Source organism: Vombatus ursinus, unplaced genomic scaffold (assembly GCF_900497805.2).
Source record: "Vombatus ursinus unplaced genomic scaffold, bare-nosed wombat genome assembly UNPS02014818.1, whole genome shotgun sequence".
Lineage (NCBI taxonomy): Eukaryota > Metazoa > Chordata > Mammalia > Diprotodontia > Vombatidae > Vombatus > Vombatus ursinus.
This window is the reverse complement of record NW_020954596.1, coordinates 33,837,764-33,863,134: the sequence shown is the minus strand read 5'-3', so window position 1 is coordinate 33,863,134 and position 25,371 is coordinate 33,837,764. Positions and strand designations below refer to the sequence as shown.

Here is a 25,371-nt window from a genome sequence, read left to right as displayed (position 1 = left end):
AGGTGAAGTTGTACATAAATGTAACTATTAATACCTTGATTTTAGCATTTTCTCTTAAGGATATTTGATTTTCTAATTTTTCAAGTTACCAGACCATTTAAAAGTTAGTGGAAGTGAATTGGAGTAGTCCCAGTTGTTACTTAGCATCATTTCTCTTTCTTTGCCCATGTACATTCTCCATAGTATTGATAGTATAGTAAGAGTAAGAATTAAATTGTAAATTAAAAATAATATCTGATAGCCAAATGACTTGGTGGTCCAGTGGATGGAGCACTGGGCCTAGGGTCAGGAAAACCTGAATTCACATCCAGCCTTAGACACTTACTGTGTGTCCGTGGGCAAGTCACTTAACCTCTGTTTGCCTTAATACACTGGAGAAGAAAATGGCAAACCACTCCAGTATATTTTTCAAGAAAACCCCATGGATGGTATTGGTGTGCTATGGTCCATGGGGTCAGGAAGAGTTGGATACAACTGAGCAACAGTAGCTAACTATATACATTATCTAATCTGAGCCTTAATATCCCTATACTAATAGGGATGGTAGAGGTATTTTTCAGATAAGGAAACTAAGGCTTAAAGAAGTTGTTACCCAGAAGCAAATGCCAGTGATCACAGCTACTAAGTATTAGCTGTGGAATTGGATGGGCAGCTAGGTGGCTCAGTGGATAGAGTGCTGGTCCTGGAGTCAGGAAGAATAATTTCCTGAGTTCAGATTTGGCCTCAGATACATACAAGCCGTGTGACCTTGGGCAAATCACTCACCCTGTTGCCTCAGTTTCCTCTGTAAAATGAACTGGAGAAGAAAATGATGAACCACTCTAGTATCTTTGCCAAGAGAACCCCAAGTAGGGTCACGAAGAATTGGATATGACTGAAAATAATTGAACAACAAAAATGTGGAATTGGAACCTTTGTCTTCTTAATTCCAAGTCTGGCACTTGATCCACTAAATGGAACATAAAAATACCAGTAAAACTCTTATAAAGAAGCACAATAGTATGAAATAGTTACTGAAGACTGATTTCATTAATTATATCTTTCAAAACATATTTTCCTCTCCCAAAGGGCAAATGTCCAGAAGATGGTTGGGATGAAAGTACCATTGAGCTGTTTCTCCATGAACTTGCCATTATGGATAGTAACAATTTCCTGGGAAACTGTGGTGTGGGAGAAAGGGAAGGTAGAGTAGCATCTGGGTTAGTTGCCCGTCGACATTACAGGTAATTTTTAAAAGTAGTGTATGTTTTCTATTATGTCCTGTAAGAATGCTTAATTTTTTAATGTCTTTGTAAAATGTTTAAAATGTTGTAAAGATCAGATTATATGTTTGTCTATATTTTCTAATTTAAAAGTTCTTTGAAAAAGACTTAGAAATAAACATCTGAAAATTGTTCTCATTCAGCTGCATCTTATTTTCTGCAATACATGTGGAAAATTCTAAATTTCATTGTAATAAATTCAACTCTTTTTTTTTACTGACTCACCTTATAATTTTAGAGGTTTTCCCCATTATTTACCACCTATTTGTTGCTTACTACATGTTAGGTATAACAGTAAGAATTCATGGACCATTTAAATCATTTGGTTTTAATATGATCTTATTGAAGTGAAAACGATATTGTTTTAATTTTCATTCATTTTAAAGTTTTGTTTTTTCTTAATATTTCTAAAATTTTATCATTTATTTGTTTTCAACATTCTTGTTAAATTTTTGAGTTCCACATTGTCTTCCTTCCTCCCATCCCTCTTCACCAAGAAGGCAAGCAGTGTGTCAGTTAGACATATGAAATCATGTAAAACATTTCCATATTAGCTATATTTCCAAAAAAAGCAAGAAAAATAAAGTGAGAAAATTATACTTCAGTTTGCACTCAGGTTCATCAGTTGTCTCTGTAAGTGTAGCATTTTTTCATCATGAGTCCTTTAGAATTTTCTTGGATTATTGTATTGCTCAGAGTAGCCAAGTCTTTCACAGTTGATTATCATTAATTACAGCATTGCTGTTACTATGCATGATGATCTCCAAGTTCTTCTCATGTCACTTTGCATCAGTTCATATAAGTCTTGCCACGTTTTTCTGAAACCTGCCCCTCATCATTTCTCACAGCACAATAGTACTCCATCACAATCATTTGCCTCAACTTGTTCAGCTATTCCCCAATTGATGAGCATCCCCTAGATTTCTGATTCTTTGCTACCTCAAAAAGAGTTGCTTATTATAAATATTTTTGTACATTTAGGTCCTTTTTATTTGATCTCTTTGAGATACAGACCTAGTAGTAGTATCACTGAATCAAAGGGCATGCACAGTTTTTTAATGCTTTGGGCCTAAAAACCATATGTTTTTAAATATCTCTTTGAAAGGAAAAAAAATAGATATGCATTAAACATCTATAATAGTGACATTTTATATAAACCAAATTTGGCAGTAAATGTAAGTGACATTTTAATATAGTGTATTAAAAATTTTATAATAAGCAGAACTCACAGTAACGAACATATACTCGGGCTAATAGCAACATTGAATTTAATAATATATATGAAAATGCTTTGAAAATAGTTTAGCACTATAAAAATGTAATTGTTGAAGCATTGAATTTTAGAGTTCATCTTAATGATCCCATTTTTACAAACTGAATGTTGTCTGTCAGCTAGCATTTATCAAGTGCCTGCTAAGTGTCAGGCATTGTGCTAAATTCTGGGCATGCAAAAAATGGCAAAAGACAGTCCCTGCTCTCAGAGAGCTCAGAGTTTAATGGATTATTATTATTAATTGACTATTATTGTTCTTATTATAACGAAGCTTAGTACTGATATGCTCTGCTTCATCACAGCCTGCTATAAAAAAAACTTCTGACCAGCCAATTAGGAAGTGATTACTCAAATTACAGAGAGTTTTTTTTTTTAAAAAATAATTTGGTGGTTATTTTTAATTGTTAGAACCTTTATATCATTTATAATATAGTTTAATTCAGGAACAACTTTTCAAGGAGCACATTTTTTGTGTATTGTCAGGTATACCACTATGGCAATTCAAGAAACATTTATTAAGTGTTTGCTGTAAATAAGGCACTGCTTGGGGCTAGAGGTCTAAAGAGATGAAGAATGAGACAGACTATGCACTTAAAGAACATACAGTCTAATGGAGTCAGATTATGATAAATGCAAAAGACAAGTGTGAAATTTGCAGATAGAGAGATTACTTGAAGGTGGGAGAATCAAGAAGGAAGTGGCACCTGAAAATCAAAGGGAGTACGTTCTAGGTATGAGGGTGGGCCTGCATGAATGCTTAGAGGTGGAAGAAAACAACAGTATTGGGGTACCATGATAGTAGTCCATTTTGACTAGTATGAGGAGTTGATGAATATCAGAAATGAGAAATAGGGCTGGACTTTATTTGGACAGCTGTGATTTCTACTCCCTCCTTTTTTTTTTTTAGTTTGATTTTGTTCAGTGAATAAAAATCCATTTTTTTCTCCCTCTCATTTTCCTGCTTTGGGGAAAAAAGGAAGAAAAACAAAATTCTTACAATATACATAGTCAAATAAAGCAAATTCCCACATTGGCTTTATCCAAAAACTTTTGTGCTTCAGTCTTCACTTTGAATCTATCACCTCTCTTCTCTTTAGGTGGAGAGCATGCTTCATCATCAGTCTTCTAGTGTCATGGTTGCTCAATGTGTTGATCAGAGCTCTTAAGTCTTTCAAACTTGTTTCAAAGTTGTCACAATGTTGTTATATACATTGTTCTTCTGGTTCTGTTTACTTCTTGTTGATCAGTTCTTATAAGTCTCCCTGGTTTTCTCTAAAATTATTTTGCCATATCAGCTAAGTGAGTTTTTCTGTAAGGTCAGTGGTCCAAGTAAATCCTACCACATAGAGCTTAAACAAGGCACTCTAGGAAGGTGTGAAAATTGCACCCCTATGTTTGTACTACTCACTTGAACTTTGAGCCTGTTGTAACACATGTAACTTGATGTAACACAACATGGAGCTCAGCATTTTCTGATATTAAATAATATGCCTTTAAAAAAGTAATATCTTAAAAGTGTCCTTCGTTTTGTCCTCACTTCATTTTTTATGTCTTAGACTATTGCCTTCTTTTTCTACCCTAATCCTGGTTCTGTTTGTAAGCTCCAGCAGCAAGGTAGCATAGTTTTCTTTTATCTGGGGAGAATATTGCGCCATTAAAAAAAAAAAAATACAGTGAAACAAATGTCACTCACTCCTCTTTAGTACCCAGAGTGTTGATGAAATTTTAGCTTACTATCCTGATTAAAGGAAGGAGGAATTAAAAGGGAAAATTTATTTTTCATGGATGATAAATTGGTCATTTAATTATTATAGCTTCCATATTATAAATATACTTGTTGAGAATATAGTAGAGGAGATTCTTATATCTGGTAAAAATCTTAACTGGATGTTCTCTTGATCCCTTTTAATCCTCAGATTCTACCCATAAAAGCTAGCTATTGCTTCTGATTTTCTAGGCTATCTTGTTTGCATACATGTACATGAATTATTTTGCATAAGACTTTTTTTCCCATTCATTGACCCTTCTTTTGTTTAGGTTCATTCATGGAATTGGAAGATCAGGTGATATTGCTGCTGTGCAACCCAAAGCTGCAGGTTCTAGCCTTTTGAACAAAATAGCCAATTTATTAGTTCTGGACATCCTAAGACTGGCTGGTGTGTATTATATTAATTGTGCTACTTTTTGCTGACCTGCTACAAATGAGGGAGTTGGGCTAGATGGCCTCTGAGTTCTCTCCAGCACTGAATTTGTTATTCTATGAAATGCTTTTAATTGACTTAATTTCTAATTGCTTCTTTATTTACAGGTGTTCGTTCAGTGGTTGACTGCTTTGTTGTTCCAGTGGCGACTGGTATGAGTCTAACCCTGTGTTTCTTGACACTACGACACAAGAGACCAAAGGCAAAATATATTATTTGGCCACGGATAGATCAAAAATCCTGCTTTAAATCCATGATCACTGCAGGTAATGGAATGCATTATGAATTATTAATGTTGCATTAATATTATAACATTGAGAGACAATATGGCTCAGTAGATAGAGTGTTGGACTTGGAGTCAGGAAAAAATGGGTTCAAATCTTGACTCCAACACTAGCCATATGACCATGGGTAAGTCACTTAACCTATCTGAGCCTGAGGCTCTAAAAATTATTTACTGTGTTATCTCCAAAATTTGCATTTCTAGAAGGATTTCCTGCACTGATAAATATCACAGATCATTGATGTAGTGAATTTGATATTATATAGGCTTTTAGACTTGTTTAGAGTCATAGATGAAAAACTAAAAATTTATTGAACAGAATACACTAAAAAGTTACTACAAGTAACTTGTGTGTACACAAACACACGCACCAAATAAAAAAAAAACATTACCATGAATTAAATAGATACCTGACTGGATCCAATATGAATAATAATTGAAAAATTATAGAATAATAATAATAATAATAATGGCTAGCATTTCTAACTTTAGGTTTTAAAAGTACTTTACATATATTATCTCATTTGAACCTTACAACAGCTTTGTGAAGTAGGTTCTATCATTATCTCCATTTTACAAATAAGGAAATTGAGGAAGAGAAGGGTTAAATAACTTGTCCAGAGTCTCATAGTATATTTGATAGGATTTGAACCCAGATTTTCCTGCTCTTAAGTCCAACTTTTTTCTATGCCACACTGTTTTGAAGAGAAATAAAGACAAATGACTGGGTCGTGATATTCAAGGAGATTAAGAAGTAGACAGTTTAAGGTTGTGTAATGAGGTGAAATCACGTCTGTAATTTTTGAGAAGGATAAAAGATCAAAACAGAGCAAATAGTGATAAAAATTTAGATTGGGATTTCTGTGTTTCCTTAAATAAGGCCTAGATCATAAATTAGAAAACTGAGCATATTTTTTGTATAGTCTAAAATTAATTGAACTACTGTATTTATACTATCTGTAATTGAACTACTTATCAATCTATGAAGGTATTCCACTTCCATCAGAGTTGATTCATATTAGTGGAGTAATGTGAAGAACTCCCACAGTCTTGAAAGTATCTATATATTTCAAGGTCAGAAACCAAAGACTGATTCTATAGGAAAAGTTTTCATTAATAATTCAGAATAACTTCTTGTGGCATTGTATTTGCAGGAGAATGAGCCCCAAGGTTCTGTAAGAAGTGATTTATAGCTACTGTTCTTACTATGTAATTTTAGTAAATGTCATTTCTTTGAAAGAAGTCAAGATAGACTTACTTTTTTGTAGATAGTAATGTGGAGAGGGGTCTGTGGTCTAAAGTTCATTCTTATTGTTGTATTCCAAGGGTATTGAAGGATGTAAAACTAAGTGCAGAGTTTCTCTTTTACAGTTTTGGTAATTCTACATCATGTTAGACTTTCACACTTCTTATGAGCAAAAGGTAGAGTTGAGAAAAAAGATGCATGCAGATGCACAGGGAAATTATCAACCAACACAGATTTTAAAGACAGATACAGAAGATGGAAGCAAAGGTCAGTAGTGGAAAATGAATACATAAGTGTAGCTTGTTCTTGTAAGAATAGTACCAGAAGAACCAATGCTCAGAATGAGCTGATGCTGGCAATTAAAGACATGGATAGCAAAAAAGATTTTGTTAGCTGTATTGGAGGGAAAAGGAAAATTGGAGAAGAGAGAGACCTGCTACTTGGAGTGTATGGGATGATGATAACTGAATGATAGAGAAAAGACAGAGCTTCTCAACTCTTATTTGTTTTTCTCTGCTGAAGAGAATAATCTTTGAACTGGAAAGAACAGAACAAAATAACTAATAGGGAGCTGATACCTATGCTAAGTCAGGAGATGGAAAGTACTTTAGCCACCCTTGGTGAGTTCAGTTTACTAGTCTCAGATGAACTGCATCCTAGGATACCAAAGAACATATATGTAGGAATGACTGCTGAGTCATTGGAGTGATCTTTGAAAGATTATGGAATCCTGGAGAGGTGCCACAGAACTAGAGAAGTTGCAAATGTCATGATTTTCAGAAAAAGGGAGAAGAGTGGCATCTGAAAACTATAGGCCATCTAAGTGTGACTTAGATTCCTCTCAAAATTCTAGCATGTATTGTTAGAGATGTTAATGAGTATCCAGAAAAGTAAGTGGCTATCATGAGAGTGAAGGATTCATCAAAAACAAGGCATGACAAACTAACCTCACTTCTTTTTTTTTTTTAATAAGATTACTAGACTTGTAGATCATGGGATTGTAGCAAAACAGTTGACGAAGTCTCCCATGCTATTATTATTAGAAGAGCTTAGAGAAATAACAGTGTGGTTAGGTGGATTTGAAGCTACTTAAAAGCCTGGATTGAAAAATTAATCACTAATCAGCTAGGTGGCGCAGTGGATAGAGCACCAGCCCTGGAGTCAAGGAGGACCTGAGTTCAAATCCTGCCTCAGACACATAACACTCACTAGCTTGTGTGACTCTGGGCAAGTCACTTAACCCCAATTGCCCTCATCAAAAAATAAAAAAAGAGTAATCATTAATGGTTCATTGTCACCTTTGAAGGAAGCTTTTAGTGTAGTAGGCCCCAAAGATTTGTGCTTTACCTGGTACTGTTGATGTTTAACATTTTTTTTATCAGCAACTTGGGTAAGGGGATAGATGGCATGTTTGTCAGATTTTCAAACCGGGGATAGATATCTTAACACACTGCATGACAGAGTTTGGCCACAGTTCTTGACAGGCTTGAACATCGAATCTAGTAGGATGAAATTTAGTAAATGTAAAGTCTTATACTTGTTTCAAAAGATCAATTTCACAGCTACAAGATGTGGCTCTTATGACTACACAACAGTCTGCAAAAGATTTGAGAGTACGTAGTGGATTGTAAGCTCAATATGGCAGTAAGAAAAGTGTCAGGACTAGGGAAGTGATAGACCTGTTGTACTTGGTCAGACCACATCTGGGGGATTGTGTTCACTTTTGGGTACCTCGTTTAAGGAAAGATGTTGATAAGCTGAAGACCATTTAGAGGAGGGCAGCCAAGATGCTGGAGATCTCAAGATATTGCTGCATGTAGATCAATTAAAGGAAGTGGGGATATTTATCTTGGAGAAGAGAAGATCTAAGGGAGAACATCATAGGTGTCTTCAAGTATTTGAAAGGCTGTCATGTGGAGGAGGGGGGCCATGTCCATTTGTCCTGATCTGTATATTGCCACTGAGGAGAAAGTGAGGCTGGTGACTTTGCACAGCCCTACCTTACTTAAATCCAGTTCACTTGCAAGTCATGGCATCACCTTCCAGATGTCATGGTCCTCTTTGAGAAAGAAGGACAAAAACAACATGGGGAGGAAGGATTAGATTATTTTCTGCTTGGTCCCAGAGTTCATAACTAGACGCAACAGAAGATATTTGCAAAGAGACAAATTTAGCCTTGAAAAACTAATAATTAGAATTATGCAAAAGTGGAATGAATGGATTATCTTGGAAGTGGTGAGTTCCCCATCACTGGAGAGCTTTAATAAAAGGCTAGTTGACCAGTTGTGGGGTATGTTGTAGAGAAACGTCTTTTATATATAGGTTTGACTAGTTGGATTCTGAGGTCCAACTCTGAGAATCTGTGTGAATAGTTACACTTTATATTGTATGAGGGGTGAGAGGCTTTTTGTTATTTGAGGACCAGTGTAATTGAATTTGGGGAAATCCATTACCAGAACATTGGTCAGCCAGGTGATAGATATTTTTAGTCTTAGCAACCCAAGAAGATCAACTTCTAAGGTGTTTAAGAAGTTTCAGTCCCTATATAATGGATCACTAAAGCATATTGTAATTTATGCTTAAGACTAAGTGTTTAGTGACAAATTTGCTAGGAATCATTCTTTCCTCTCATCACCAAACCTCTATTATTATCTTCCCTTTCTTTTCCTTCCTCCTTTTCTTTTTTTTAAGTTATTATTTTTTTTTAAAGTATTTTTATTTTATTTTATTTTATTTTTAGGCAGTTGGGGTTAAGTGACTTGCCCAGGATCACACAGCTAGTAAGTGTCAAGTGTTTAGTCTGAGGCCAGATTTGAACTTAGGTCCTCCTGAATCCACTGCTTTAACCACTGCACCACCTAGCTGCCACTTCCTCCTTTTTCTAAGACAGTGAGAGTTGGATCTGGGAATTTCTTTCCTTTAAGAAAAAAAAAAAAACTATGTAACTCCTGGAACTGAATTCCACTTACATTTATGAGACCAAAATCAGATTTTAGGCTCAATAGAACTCATTATTGATGCCTCTGATCTTCCCTTTCGAACTTCACAGTTTCTGTTGTGGGCACAACCAGCTTTCTCGTCTTCCAGTTTTTCAACCTCAGTGTCCATACTTGACTCCCCACTTTCCCTCCCTTACGGAATTTCAATCTCCACAATATCTCTTATGTCCCCTCCTCTTTACTCATAAAACCATCACCCTCATTCAAGCTTTAATCACCCCTTGCCTGACCTAGTGCAGTGCTCTTATAATTTTCCTCTTTACCTCAAATCCTTCTCTCCTCTAGTCTGTTTTTCACACTGCTGCCAAAGTGATATTCCTAATGCATGGGTTTTGAACATGCCACTCCTCTGCTCAGTAGACTCCCGGGCTCACTGTGAGCTCTGGGATCAAATATAGACTCATCTGTTTGGCTTTTAAAGCTTTTCACAACCTGGCCCCATCTTACCTTTTCAACTTTATTAAACATTATTTCCCTTCTTGCACTCTTTAGTAGAGCCATGCTGGCTTTCCTGGCTGTTCTCACATGTTGCTTTCTATCCCTGTCCTGCTGCATTTTGTAGTGGCTGTCCTCCATGCCTGGGATACATTCCCTTCTCATCTTCACCTTTTGGAATCCCTGGTTTCCTTTGAGACATAGTTCAAGTGCCACCCTTTACATAAGAATTTTCTTGATATCTTGCCAGCTGAAGTCTCAGCCAGAGTCCCTTATACCTGCTTTGTATTTGTTTTACATATGCTTATATAGGTATATACTCATATAAGCCCATAGTTTCTGGCACATAGGAAGCACTTAATAAATGCCTCTTGGTTGATAAGTTGATTGAAGATGGAGAACAAATTCTGAAGGCATTATAACACTCTTGAAAACTCATTCCAAAAATGTTACTCTGTCCTGGTTTTACCAGTCTGCAGAGGTAATAAAGCACAATTCCTTTCTGTAACCATTGCTGTTGAGGTCTGAGAAATAAAGAGGTAAAAGGGAAAAAAATATGGGAAATAGTTGTAGAAATAGTATGAAGTAGTAGTAGAACTGAGGCAACAGGGATTTAGAATCCTTTCACATCTCTATCTTTCTAATGACAGGACATATAAAGATTAATGATTAGCAAGGATACTTATATCAAATGGATGTGATCTCATCAGTTTGGAAGTTTTCTCCCACAGTACATATTACCATCTGTTAGACAGGAGTGGGAGCAGGAGCTTTTCTAGCCAGTTCACCCTTGATCCGGGCAGACAAAAGGACAGGAAGATAGCTTCAGAGGGGTTAAATAATTACTTTATTCTTCTCAAGTGGGTTGCTGATAATGGGAGCACCAACTCCTACAGCTTCCCGTAATTACTCTTCTCCAGGGACTGGTGAGAGTGGGGCAACAACACCTACATAGGAGCACAACTCCTAGCTTATTCCCCTAAGCTTTGATGGGGGGCCAGTCGAGGCAGCACGGCATTCCAGCTTGTGCATTCCCCCCCCCAAGCCTCAGTGGGGGCCAGGTGAGGCAGACACACATGCATTACCTTGTGTATTTTTCAAATCCCCACTCACTGACCAGTGCTTACCTGATTTATAGGGAGCACACAAAGAAGGCAATTAGCCAGCAATAGCCTTACAAGTTTACATGAACTCTAGCAATATTATGCTGACTTAGCATTGTGCAAGTGTAGTAGATTATTCACAAAACAACTCAAATGTTTACATTATCTCATCCCTATATCTCACTGTGCAGTCACAATAGAAACTGTTTATGATGTGAAAATCTGGGGACTAGAGATTGTTTTCGCCCTGGATCCAGGGAACTAGTATCTAAAAAGGAATAACAAAATCCACCTTATTTACACCACTCATTCATGCTTGTCCTTGTATGATTCTTGTCCATATCCTCCCATAAGTTTGACACAAGGGGATCCCATTGTTGTAAAGGCCTTCCTTGCTTTTTCCTGACCGTTTACTATCTCTCATCTTTACCGTGTGACGTTGGCCCATCTCTTCCTTTCATGCCAATTCTAGGTGACATATTTTACTCCTGTTCTTCAAATTTTTTCGTTATTTATGTGTTGCAGTCTGCTAACATCTGCTATGTACCTCTCCATTACATTCTGTGTGATACTTAATTTTAGTTCTGTAGAGACCATTTGTATTCCTTGTTTTACTACTATAGCGAACCCAGTAGAATAATAGTATTAAAAAGATAGGCCATTGTTTTCATGGGAAGCTTGGGGTCAGTAATAGAGCTTTGCAGTTTCTTGAAGGCAATCCAGCTTGCTTTCCTTTTGTCCAACTGTAGGCTCAACTTGTTCATTTTTATGCTCTCTCGTTCTTGGCACTCTGCTCTCCACTCTTTCTCATAAACTCTCTAAGGTTGCCCATTCCAATGCATATTGTAATCTGGGTAATAGAGATTCTTTATCCACTTGGTCTTTGTTGTGAGGATGGGCAAGTAAAACTTTTGAATGATTGTAGAAGGCTTCTAGGAGATAATCTCATCCACAAACCTGAACACTTTGAGGACGTTATAATCCGAAGGGAATTCCTCTTTAATTTAGACTCTGTGTTTGATTTCTTTTATCAAATAGGGGCAGTCATATTTGTTGAGAAAACTTCTTTATGTTTTATATTTTGCCTGGTGTTTTCAAGCAGAGAGTAATTGAACAGAGTTATATTTGTTGTTTCAAAGATACTTCATATATGGATTGATGACATTTTTGAGAAGAGAGTTACTTTTTCACAGTAAACAAAATAGTGAGCACAGTGGGTTTTCTACTTCATTCAGTTAATTATGGAACAGTTAAGATAGATCCATTGCTGAGTATACCTTGCAAAAGCTTGCTTGTAACCCTACTGTTTTAACTTCATTGGGTTAATTCCAAGGGTTGGAAAGGTAATCAAGGTTTTCTTCATTTCCCAGCATTTAGCTATTAATGTTACCTAAATGAAGTTACATGGTAAACACTACTCCTGTGCTTCTAAAAAGTGAAAAAACCTAGTACCCACAATATTGAATATTTCAGTGGGATTTATTGAAGGATATCAGTTATGGATGGGATAAATTACATCTGGCTGGATCATGAGTATAAGGAGTACAAAAGCTCAGTGATCCTCTTGAGTACGTCAAGGTGAAGGGCATACTCCTCTGAGTCTGTAGAGTTCCTTTTAGTCTTCTCCCAACCTTTTACATGCCAGTATAAGTACTAATGTCTATATAATGGTAGCAAGATGAATATTTGGATCATTCTTGCATATATAATGATGAAGTTACATTTCTAATGTCAGCCTTTATCAGTAAGGCCCCTGTTCTTCTTGAAGCTTTTTAAGTCTTAATTGCTCAGGAAGGTTTAAAAGCCTTAATTGCTCAGGCAGTTACATGTATAAATTCATGTATAGTCTTTTCTGAGTGATAGTTGGCCAGGGCACTTAAAATTAGTTTTTTTAATACATTCATTATTAGTCATTGAGGCAGTTTGGCTTTGGTACATATTCAAGATCCTCAGTGACCTTAGGTGCCTATTTTTTTGATATACATTTTTATTTATATCTTATGTTTGTGCATCACATAAATTTCCTTCTGTATCTCTTTTCTCCTTATATGAGAGAGCTATCCCATAAAAAGAAGAAAAAGAAAAAACCCCCAAACCAATTAATACATAGAGAAAATATGAAAATATATGCAATATTTCATACCCTTGGACCTTCAACTTTTGCAAAGGAGTAGGAGGAAGGTATCTTCTGATCTCTTCTTTGGCCTTGAGCTTTTTCTCCACCTGCTCCGCCTTCACATTAATTTTCTATCATTTTGTGGTTCCTTCTGTTTACATTGTTACAGTTGTGTTTTTGTTTTCTTGGCCCAACTTTACTTTGCATCAGTTCATGTAAGTCTTTCCATGCCTCTCTATGCTCATTGTATTGTTATTTCTTATAGCATAGTAATATTCCATCACATTTCTGTACCACAATTTGTTTAGTCAGAGGCATCACATACCTGTTTTCTGTAGGAAGAACTAGAATGGACTGGTCCTTATAATTATAATGTAAAATTGGCATATAGTTGGTGACATTGGCAGTTGGGTGGTTATCACAGCATGGTTAGTCTGCTTACCTTTGATATTAATAAATATCCTGAGAATGATCTTGAGAGGAGCTACTGGTACCTTGGGGTGGGGGGAACCTTTTGCAGAAGTTAAAAATCTGTTGCAGAAAAAAACACAAACAACCTGTTGAACTTCATGCATTTAGATTTATGAGGCTTCAAGCAGCTGTGCTTCACTCAAAGAGGATTATAATAAATCACACTTAATGCAGTAGAAGAATCCCAAAAGGAGGTTGTGCTTGTAGTTTCAGAAACAATGCTATGGATTTCATTCATTACTTATTCTCACTTCTTTATACTGGTGGGAATACAAACATCATAGTTTTTTTGTATAGATGGGAGAATAGGCATATATAGGTTGGTAGTTGTTTTCTCCATAGCATTGTCTGATTTTGTGAGATTTTAGTTTCTTCCCCTCCTCAGATACTATTACAATAGCCTGCTGGTTGGTCTGTCTGTCAGTTCATCCTCCACACAGTTTCCAAAGTGATCTTCCTAAAATTCGGGTCTGACTGTGTCTTTCTCCTCTCTTCCCCTCAGCATCCCCTTCAGTTAAATTCCAGTGATTCCCAGTCTCCTCTGGGAAAAAATATAAAATGCTTTGTTTGGCATTTGAAGCTCTTCATAGCTCCCACTCCCCACTCCCCTGTCTTCTTTAACCTTACCATGCTCTACACAATGCCTCCCTCCCTCTCCCAGCAGTCCATATACTTTGTAGTCCAGTGACACTGACTCCTTGCTGTTCCTCACATAGGAAACTCCATCTCTTGACTGAACATTTTCCTTGGCTGTTCCCCATACATAGAATATGTTTTCTCCTCATCTAAGCCTTCTGGTTTCCCTGGCTTCCTTCAAGTCTCGGCTAAAATCCCACTTTCCACAGAAAGTTTTTTTTCTGCTCCCATAATTCTAGTGACTTCCATCTGTTGATTATTTCCAATTTATCCTGCGTATAGCTTGTTTGTTCATAGTTGTTTGCAAGTTGTCTCTACCTGTAGACTGAGCTCCTTGAGATCTGGGACTGTCTTTTGCATTTCTTTGTGTTCTCAGTGCTTAGTACAGTGCCTGGCACATAGTAAGTGCATAAATATTTATTGGTCAACTGATTGACTGAATATCGCTCTCCTTTCTGTATACTTAATTTTATTCAATTCTTTTTTCCGTCATTTATACCTTCTTTATAAACACATCTGAGACAGTGATATTCAATTGTGGTTATTTCACTGTCCTTAATGGTGAAAATTTGTTACTGTAATCTTTGTAGACTTTTTTTTCTGTTTGACAAGGATATATAATGAAATCATAAATGTGCTTTGTAATGGAATGAAATAAACATCAACTTCAACAAAATATGAATGTAGAAGCACATATGAAATTCAGGGCCTCCTTACTGTTTGCCTCATTGGTCTCCTTGTTGCCGGACTCTCCTCTCTCTAGGCCTTCTTTTCTAATTTGCCAGATTTCACATTCCTAAAGTTTAGATTCACCCCTTAACATGTTTCAATAGCTTCCTATGAGCTCTAGTATAAAATAAAGTAAAACTTCTGTTTGTTATTCAAAACCCTTCACAATCTGTCTCCCCTTAGTCTTTCAAATTGATTTCAGCTAACTCTCCTTTATTTGAAAGGCTGAATGCTATATTGTAAAGAGAACTAACCTTGGAGCCAGGAAGATCTCATTTCAAGTCTTGTCTTGTCACACAGCCGCATAGTAATCTAAGCAATTTGTGGCGAAAGTATCATCCACACTGGTAGAAGGAATTTTCTTATCTGAGACCCCCGTAAATCAGGTAGTTCATCTATGGAGGATTTGGACAAGAATTACATAGGATGAGCAAGTGTGAATGCATTGCTCAGATAGAGGAAGTATGTGTATAGAGATGAGGTCCTAGATCCATAAGTATTTCAGAAGGTGGTTATCTATTTGGAATACTAAACTTGGAGCCAGGAAGACTTCAGTTCAAATTCTGATTCAAGTACTTACTAGCTGTATAATTCTGGGCAAGTCACTTAATATCTCTGTGCCTCAGTTTCCTCATCTATAAAATGAGAGGGTTGATCTTGATGACTTCTTAAACTCCTTCTAGCTCTAAATCCATGATCCTTTGATGCTATTTTTAAACAGTGAACCGTCATTCATATCCTTCAGATTTAGTGTTTTCCTGGTATGCATTCTACAGTTCAGTCAATCTTGGCTTAGCTCTGCCACTATGGGATCTTGGGCAAGTTAACTTAATCTCTCTAGCCCTTAAGTTTCCTCAACTTTAAAGTAAAGGAATTGGGCTACATGATTTCTAAAAGTCCATCTAACTTTTAAAATTCTATAATCTTACTACTCTAACTTGCTTGGGTATTTAATTGTAATACTTTTTACCTTTTTTAACTAATTTTTTAAAGGGCAGTTTCATCACAATAAAAAAAGTTGTGCTTGTGATTGATATGCAGATAGCCTTAAATGCTTTGCAAATTTGATGTTTTTACTAGTTGCCAAGGCTTGTACTCATAATTTCTTTTTTTCTTTCCTTATGGTAGTTATCTTTCTTTTTCTTTTTCTTTTTTTTTTTGGTGAGGCAATTGGGGTTAAGTGACTTGCCCAGAGCCACACAGCTAGTAAGTGTTATGTGTCTGAGGCCGGATTTGAGCTCAGGTCCTCTCCTGACTCCAGGGCTGGTGCTCTATCCACTGCGCCACCTAGTACCCCTCCTTATAGTAGTTATCTTCACAATGTACTTAAAATAACCTCTGTATTTTTTCTAGCTAATGTCTTGTCGTGAATTTTTGTATATAAATGCATAAATTTATACTTTGAAAATAGAAGCATAATGTCTTTTTTGAATGTGGAATCTTTAACTTGTTCTTGGCTTTTAATGATACATACTTAATACAACAAATGTCTGAAACAAATTTTTTTGTCTTTTAAAATGTGCTAGCTTTCACTCGTCCTGTTTGTTCTAATGTTAAATAGTTGCACTTAATTAGTAGAATTTATGTGTAAGTGGTAGATCAATCCTCAGTGATTTCTACATCAGAAATTTATTATCTTTTCCCTAAACATTCATCTCAAGTTGATTTTAAGCCTTATTCCATTACTTCAGTTGATGTGTTACTTAATACTTAATTGAAGACACATTCTTTTTGGTCATCATTGTCTCTATATTTACATAATTATACTTCCATGTCTTATTTCCTGCACTCCTTAGATGATCTATCTTTTACCAGAAGGAAAAATCAGCCAGGCTTTAGTGATAGAGTAGGAATGACTCTATTTTACTGTTTTTATAATCTTGCCTTCCTATGAATAGTCGGATACGTGAATACTCCTTTTCTTTTTGGATACCTTTGTTAGGTTTTGAGCCTGTGGTGATAGAGAATGTATTAGAAGGTGATGAGCTACGCACAGACCTGAAGGGAGTGGAAGCTAAAATCAAGGAGCTTGGGGCTGAGAACATTCTGTGTGTTCATTCTACTACATCCTGTTTTGCTCCAAGGGTGCCTGATAAGTAAGTAATTCATGTATATCATTCTTTACGTGTTAACTAATTTTGTTAATAAAGTATAGACATCCTTATTTTAATATGTTTAATTCACTTTTGGGAATAATTAAGTAAATTGATCTCTGATGTAGAGAATTCCTCTGAAATGTGGAGGAAAGCATAATGGAATAGCAAAAGGATTTACTGAAATAGGAAAAGAAAAAAAAAAGGAGATAATACAATGTAGATGATTCCTTTTACTTCTTTTCACTTGAATAGATTCTACCTTCTGCCTGTGTTAAAATTATGATTGCTTCCCCCCCGCCCCGGCCAACATGCTATTAGCTCTTCTTCTTGAAAAGGTGCTGTTTGTCTTGTTATTTAAAAGATGTTTTCCTGCTGTGCTGGATGTCATAGTTTCTTGTGTTCATTTATTTCTGTTGCCATCTCTAGTTCAGTGTTCTTTCACACAGTGGGCTTATGTTTTCGACACTTCTGATAAACATGGATGGGAGCCATCAATGATATTTGCTGTGCAAGAATAAGAAAATAAACTTTTTTTTTTTTTTTTAGTGAGGCAGTTGGGGTGAAGTGACTTGCCCAGAGTCACACAGCTAGGAAGTATTATGTGTCTGAGGCTGGATTTGAACTCAGGTCCTCCTGACTCCAGGGCCGGTGCTCTATCCACTGTGCCATCTAGCTGCCCCCAAGAAAATAAACTTTTAATGATAGATGAAAATTAGTAATGTTGAGTATGTACCTTATAATGATACATACCTAGTTTTTAGCTCAAGATAAAATAATACTTAAATTTATACTTTAAAGTTGTTAGGATACAACTCCCTTGGAAAAACATTTAAAATTAAGACAATCTTGCTTGGAAATTATTTTTTAAAAATTTATCATAGTCAATCTTGTACACAGTGGTTCTTTTCCTTTGTTTTTATTGGGAAGAGATATTATAATGCGCAAATGCAGATATTTTGCTTTCCAAATGAAAGCAAGTATAAATTTTCTAGTTCAAATTTTAATTTGTACTTGTTTAAATCAGGCAAGCTTTCAGTGAGTACCTACTATGTGCAGACACTGTGCTGGACATTGGGGACACAAAGACAAATGAAACAGTCCTATCCTTTGGTTTTATTGGGCAAGATAACATGCTTACATAAGCATATACAAAATAAATATGTAAATATAAGTTAATTGTGGGACGAGGATAAGGCAGTAGTAGTTAGAGAGATTAGGAAAGGCCCTCATGTAGGAGTGAAGCTTGAGCTAAGCTTTGACAGGAACTAGGGATTATAAGAAGTGGAGGTGAGGAGAGAGTGCATTCCAGGCATGGTAAACAGCCTCTGCAAATTCACTGAGATGGGAGATGGAGTGTCATGGGTGAGGAACATCGAGAAGCCTAGTTTGGTTGGACACAGAATGTATGAAGGAGGAATAACATATGTTAAGATTGGAAAGGTAGGTTAGAAACAGGCTGTTGTGAAAGACTTTGAATTCCAAACAGAGGAGTTTGTATTTGGTCCTAGAGGTAATTGAGATTTAGAAAAATCACATTGGCATCTATGTGGAAGATCATTGCATGGGAGAGAGAAAAGACTTGAGGCAAAGAGCCCAATTAGGAAGCTTCTGCAGGAGTCCAGGTGAAAGGTGATAAAGGCCTGAATTAGAGAGGTGGCTGTGTGAGTAGGAAGAAGGGGATGTTGTGGAAATGAACAGATGGGACTTGACTCCTTACTGGTTATGTTGGGTCAGGGAGTGAGGATGAAGCTGTGTGACTAGAAGGATGGTGTTAACTTTGAAAGGAACAATGACGTTCAGAAGCAGAGTGGGATTAGGGAAAAACAGTGAGTTTTATTATGGACATGCTGGGTTTGTAATCCTTATGAGACATCTAGCTTTTTAAATATAATGTTTCCAGTTTTTTTATTTAATTTTTTGTTTTTAAGTTAAAAAAATCTATTTTTTCTTCCTTGGCCCTCTACCTCCCAACTTCCCCCTTGTCATAAATATGCACAGTTGAGTAAAACAAATTTCCACATTGGCCATTATTTTACACACAGAATCTACCACCTCTTTATCAGGAGGTGCGTAGCAAGCATACATCATTAATCTTTTAGAATTATGATTGGCCATTGTAATGATTAGAGTTCTTAACTCTTTCAGAGTTGTTGGTCTTGACAGTGTTTTTATTGTTTAAATTATTTTCATGGCTTTGTTCACTATTCATCAATTCCTTCAAGTTTACCCAGGTTTTTCTTTCTTATAGCACAATGGTATTCCATCACATTAATATATTGTAATTTATTCAGCCATTATCCTTGTGATGGTCACCTTTTAAGTTTCTACTTTGCTACTATAAATATTGCTGCTATATGAATGGATACTTTTCTTCTTTGATCTCTTTGGGGTTTGATTGTGTTAGTGGTATTGCTAAGTCAAAAGGTATTATTCATAACATAGTGATTTTGGGGGGCATAGTTCCAGATTGCTTTCTATTCAAGAATGGCTGGATACATTTATAACCCTTGAATAGGCATTTAATTTGCCTGTTTATGGCAGTACCTTGAACATTTATTATTTTTCTTTTTTGTCAGCTTCCCTAATCTGATGGGTGATATGAGGTAGAACCTTTCATTTGCATTTCTCTACTTATAAGTGAGTTGGAACATTCCAGTGGCATTTTTCTACTTATTAGTATCTTGGAATATTTCATAGAGTTGGGACATTGCATGCTTTGAATTTATTTTTTTGAAAACTACCTATTCATATCTTTTGATTATCAATTTGAGAATGGCTCTTAGTCTTAAAATTTGAAGCATTGTCTTACATATCTTGGAAATGAGACTTTTATCAAAGAAACGTGCTGCAAACTTTTCCCCCCATTTCCTATCTAATTTTACTTGTTTTTTTTGTTTGTTTTTGTTCATGTACAAATGTTTTGATTTTATGTAAGAAAATTGTCCATTTTATTTTCTGTTATCCTCTCTACCACTTGTTGGTCATGAGCTCTTCTTCCCCGTCAATATATCTGAAGGGTAATTTTTTCCTTGCTCCTGTAATTTATGTTGGCAGCCTAATTTATGTTGGCAGCCTGTGTGTGTATAAGTCATGTATCCATTTGGAGATTATCTTGGTATATGTTGTGAGATTTTGTTCTGTACAGTATAGTTAAGTTAGTTTGGCTCTAACTGCAGGGGTGGGGAACCTCGAGGCCACATGTGTCCTGGAGGCCACAGATTCCCCACCCCTGAACTAGACGTTCAAAATCATGCAGTAAAAATCATAGCATGGAAAAAATGGGGTTTAGAGGCACAACGCTCAAAAAACTTTGTTAGTGACATGTTTTTTTTTAAAAAAAAGATAGGAACATAATAAAAAAAATAGCATAGTTTTATACATGTTAAATGGTGGAGAAATATGTAAATATTATAATAAATGTTGGCAGTGACCATGGCCTCAGACTGTCTGGGCTCCTGCTTAGTCTGCATACCAGTTCCCAGTGGGCCAGGTTAGCGAAGTGTCAGGAAAGTTGAGCAGGCCATTCCTGGTCTTCAAGTTGGAGGCCATGGCAGAAAATGGAATGTGGTGATGTGAACCAGCCATTCTTTGTCAACAGCTCTTGCTACACCTGAAGATATACAGTAACTATGGTATCTTGTCAAAAGTTTTTTCTGCATCTGTTGATATAATATGATTTTGTTGTTCTTATAAATATGGTCTGTTATATTGATGGTTTTGTTAATATTAAACCAACTCTGCATTTCTGGAATAAATCCATCTTGGTCAAAGTGCCCAATCTTTGTGTCATATTATTGTAGACTCTTAGCTAATATCTTATTTAAAACTTTTATGCCAATATTCATTAGAGGTATCAGTCTGTAGTTTTCTTTCTCTCTTTCTACTCTCCCTAATTTAAGTATCAAGATCATATTTATATCTTCAAAGAAATTTGGTAGGACCCCTTTTCCAAGACCAAGGTTCAGATGGCTGAACCTGAGATCCTCTGCTCTGGTATCAGAACCGTACAGTTGCAGCTCTCTTTTTTTCCTGTTCTTTGCCCAATAAACAGCTGCAGCCTCGACTGTTTCTTGCTTTGTTATGCTTCCACGGTTTGACAGTCCCTAAGCGTGGGTCTGCCTCTCATTCCACACTGGATCTGCAACCCTGTTCTGGGGTCAAAGTGACAAAGCTGCGTGATACCGCCTATTCTGATCCTGCACAGAATCAGGCTGGCCACTGCTGGATCCATGATGGCCTCTTCATGCTCTGGGACGTAGCTGAAGGCCCTGTTCAGTCCTAGGGTTCAGTGACTTTGTGAGATACCTTCCTGACCTGACCTTGATCTCAGAGCCAATGGACCTCTCTCTATCTTCTGTGCTGTCCTGGGATAGACACATGACTAAACCAATCAAAAAACATTAAGTGCCTATGAGGTGCCAAGCACTGTGCTAAGCTGGGGATACAAAAGGAAGCAAAAGACAGCCCCTGCCTTCAAGGTGTTTACAATGTAATGTAAATATAATGATTCACTGTATTTTCTTTTTCTTTTTTTTTTCAAGTAAACAAGCATTTATTAAGGGATTATTATATGCAAGATACTGTGCAAAGCACTGGAAACACAAATGCAAGCCAAAAGAAAGCTATTCCCTGCCTTCAAGAAGCTTGCATTCTAATGGGAGGACAGATAACATGAAAAGGAACTGAAGAGAGGTGGGGTTTGGAGAGTGGATTGAGGGGGATGGCATGGTAAAGAAGATAGAATGAATTATCAGTGCAGCCTAGGAAGGAGTGAAAACTTGGTTGGCCCAGCCTTCCTTCTTAAAGTGATTTCTGGGAAGAGCCAGCCATTTAGAAGGAGAGGCCACAGACATGAGGCATACTTTTAATGTGAATTCAGGAGTGAGGTATAGTGGATTTTTAGGTTAAAAGGTTTCTATGGCAAGGTAGAAAAAGTCTTGGGGGGATGAATCAGTAGTACAACTTGGAGAGGCATGTATTCATTCACCTTATAGCCGAAACAGATTGTTCACTCTTTGCCCAACATTTTAATCTCCAAGTCCATGCTCAAATCGTCTCTTCTGTGTAAAATGCCTACCTCCTGAATCTCTGCCTATAGAAATCCTATGTGCCCTTCAAATCTTAGATGCCATATTTGATCCTCTCATATCTCTTATATTTATCTATTATCAGAGTAATTTAATTGTTTTAGCCACGCTACTGGATTATAGGCCATTTGAAGACAAGAATAATTTCTTTTTTTTTTCTTTCTACTTTAATATTTTATTTTCCCCCAATTATATGTAAAAACCATTTTTAACATTCAATTTTAAAATTTTTGAGTTCCAAATTTTCTCCCTCCCTCTTTTCCCTACCCTCTCCCTGAGACAGTAAGCAGTCTCATATAGGTTATATATGTGTGTTTATGCAAAACATTTCCATGTTAGTCATGTTATGAAAGAGAACACTGACAACCTCCCAAAAAATAGATTAAAGAAAAAGTGTGCTTCAATCAGCATTCAGACTCCATCAGTTCTTTCTCTGGAGATGGATAGCATTTTTCATCATAAGTCTTTCAGATTTGTCTTGGATCATTGTATTGCTGAGAAAAGCTATATCATTCACAGTTGATCATCGTACAGTATTGCTGTTACTGAATACAGTGTTCTTATGGTTCTGCATATTTCACTTTGCATCAGTTCATGTTAAGGCCTTCAAGGTTTTTTCTGGGAGCATCTTGCTCATCATTTGTTATGGCACAGTATTATATTCCATCACAATAATATACAACAACTTGTTCATCCATTCCCTGATTGATGGACATCTCCTCAATATCCAGTTCTTCGCTACCACTAAAAAGAGTTGGCTATAGATATTTTTGTACATATAGGTCCTTTTTCTTCTTGTTTTTTATAAAAACCTCTTTGGAATATAGACCTGGTAGTGATATTGCTTGGTCAGAGGATGTGCATGGTTTTATAGACATTTGGGCATAGTTTTAAATTGCTCCACAGAATGGTTGAATCAGTATACCACTTCACCAACACTGCATTAGTGTCTCAGGTTTTCCGCATCTTCTCCAATATTTATCATTTTCCTATTTTGTCATGTTAGCCAATCTGATAGGTGTCATGTGGTATGTCAAAGTTGTTTTAATTTGCATTTCTCTAATCAATAGTCCCTTAGAGCATTTTTCCAAGACATTTTTCCAGAGCTGTAGATAGCTTTGATTACTTCATCTGAAAACTTCATGTTTATATCCTTTGACCATTTATCAATTGAAAAATGGCTCTTATTTCTATAATTTTGACTCAGTTTTCTATATATTTGAGAAATGAGTTCTTCATCAGAAAAACTTGCTGTAAAAATGTTTTTTCACAGTTATGATTACTATGTGTTACCCTCCATCCTATTTTCTCCATTTATCCTATACTTTCTTTCCTTTCTCAAAAGTGTTTTGCTTCTGACTTTTAACACCCCAATCCACCCTCCCTTTTGTCTGCACCCTGTTTCTCTCCCCCCCTCCCTTCTCCTACTTCTCTGTGTGGTAAGATAGAGTTCTATAATGTATGTGCCAGTTCTGATGAGAGTAAGGCTCACACATTCCCCACCACATCCCCAATCTTTCCCTCCACTGTAAAAGCTCTTTTGTGCCTCTTTTATGTCAGATAATTTGCCCCATTCTACTTTTCCTTTTTGCATTCTCCCAGTGCATTCGTTTTTCATTCCCTTATTTTATTTTTTTAGATAATTATCCTGTCATATTCAGCTCATACTTGGGCCCTCTCTCTATATCTACTCCATCTAGAACTGACCTAATAATGAAAAAGTTTTTAGGAGTTACAAGTATCATTTTCCCATGTCAGAATTTAAATAGTTTAACCTTACTGAATCTCTTATGATTTTTTCTTTACTGTTTGCCTTTTTATGCTTCTCTTGAGTCTTGTATTTGATTATTGTGTTGTATCAGATTTCTGTTCAGCTCTTTTTTTTTTTTTTTTTTTGTTGGTGAGGCATTGAAGTTAAGTGACTTGCCCAGAGTCAGACAGCTAGTGAGTGTTAATGTGTCTGAGGCCGAATTTGAACTCAGGTCCTCCTGACTCCAGGGTTCATGCTCTATCCACTATGCCACCTAGTTGCCCCAAGCTTTCCTTTTTTCATCAGGAATGCTTGAAAGTCTTGTATGTCATTGAATATCTGTTTTTTCACCTGAAGGATTATACTCAGTTTTGCTGAGTAGGTGATTCTTGGTTATAATCCTAGTTCCTTTGCTCTCTGGAATTGGAATATTCTAAGCCCTCTGACCTTTTAATGTAGAAACTGCTAAATCTTGTATTATCTTGACTGTGGTTCCATGATACTTGAATTGTTTATTTTTTGGTATGTTAAGCACTGGGAATACAAATAAAGACTTTTGGTGTTTGTTCTTCTCTCTTCTGTCTCTTTTTTTTTTCTTTTTGGCTAGGCACTGGGGTTAAGTGACTTGCCCAGAGTCACACAGCTAGTGAGTGTTGTGTGTCTGAGGCAGGATTTGAACTGAAGTCCTCCTGACTCCAGGACCAGTGCTCTTGGCCACTGTGCCACCTAGCTGTTCTGATAATTTCTTGAAAGATGATGTCAAGGTTCTTTTTTTTGATCGTGGCTTTCAATAATTCTTAAATGATCTCTCCTGGATCTGTTTTCTAGATCAGTTGTTTTTCCAATGAGATATTTCCAATTTTCTTCTGGTTTTTCAGTCTTTTGACTTTGATTGTTTCCTGAAATCTCATGGAGTCATTAGCTTCCACTTGCCAATTCCTAATTTGTAAGGAATTATTTTCTTCAGTGAGTTTTTGTACATCCTTTTCCATTTGTCCAATTCTGCTTTTTAAAGGAGTTCTTCTCTTCAGTGTATTTTTGTACCTCTTTTTTTCCACTTGGCCAATTCTGCTTTTCAAGGAATTTTTCTCTTCATTGGATTTTTGTTGCCTCTTTTACCATTTGGCCTATTCTATCTTTTTAAGGTGTTATTTTCTTAAGTTTTTTTTTGGTGCCTCCTTTATCAAGATATTGACTCTTTTTTCATGATTTTCTTGTATCACTCTCATTCCTTTTCCCAATTTTTCCTCTACCTCTTTTACTTGATTTTAAAAATCCTTTTTCTGAGCTCTTCCATGGCTTGAGCCCAATTCATATTTTTCTTTGAGGCTTTAGATGTAGCAGTTTTGACTTTGTTTTCTTTTTCTGAGTTTATGTTTTGGTCTTCCTTGTCACCATAGTAACTCTCTGTAGTCAAGATCTTTTTCGACTGCTTATTTTTCCAACCTATTTCTTGATTTTTAACTCTATGCTGAAGTCGGGCTCTGCTTCCAGAGCCCCATCCCAAGGGGGCATTGATTGTCCTGAGCTACATGTTTCCTTTGCAGCTGTTTTAAGAGATAATTCTGGGTTACTGTAAGTTTTAGGTTCCTCCAAGGTGGTGTGATCTAAGGAGAAGTGTGTTTCCTACTCTCTTGGCCTGTGCTCTGGTCTGTAAATGACCATAAGCACTCTTTTCTGCCCT

At 36.4% G+C, this 25,371-nt stretch overlaps 1 protein-coding gene across 1 annotated transcript in view; it reads left to right on the top strand.

Moving 5' to 3' along the window:
• SEPSECS (Sep (O-phosphoserine) tRNA:Sec (selenocysteine) tRNA synthase) overlaps positions 1 to 25,371 on the top strand; it is a 70,250-nt gene that overhangs the window by 1,653 nt on the left and 43,226 nt on the right. The window contains exons 2-5 of the mRNA XM_027836502.1: positions 1,069 to 1,223; positions 4,573 to 4,691; positions 4,844 to 5,002; positions 16,697 to 16,850. Of these exons, the coding sequence (XP_027692303.1) occupies positions 1,069 to 1,223; positions 4,573 to 4,691; positions 4,844 to 5,002; positions 16,697 to 16,850 (587 nt within the window). The remainder of the gene's footprint in view (positions 1 to 1,068; positions 1,224 to 4,572; positions 4,692 to 4,843; positions 5,003 to 16,696; positions 16,851 to 25,371) is intronic.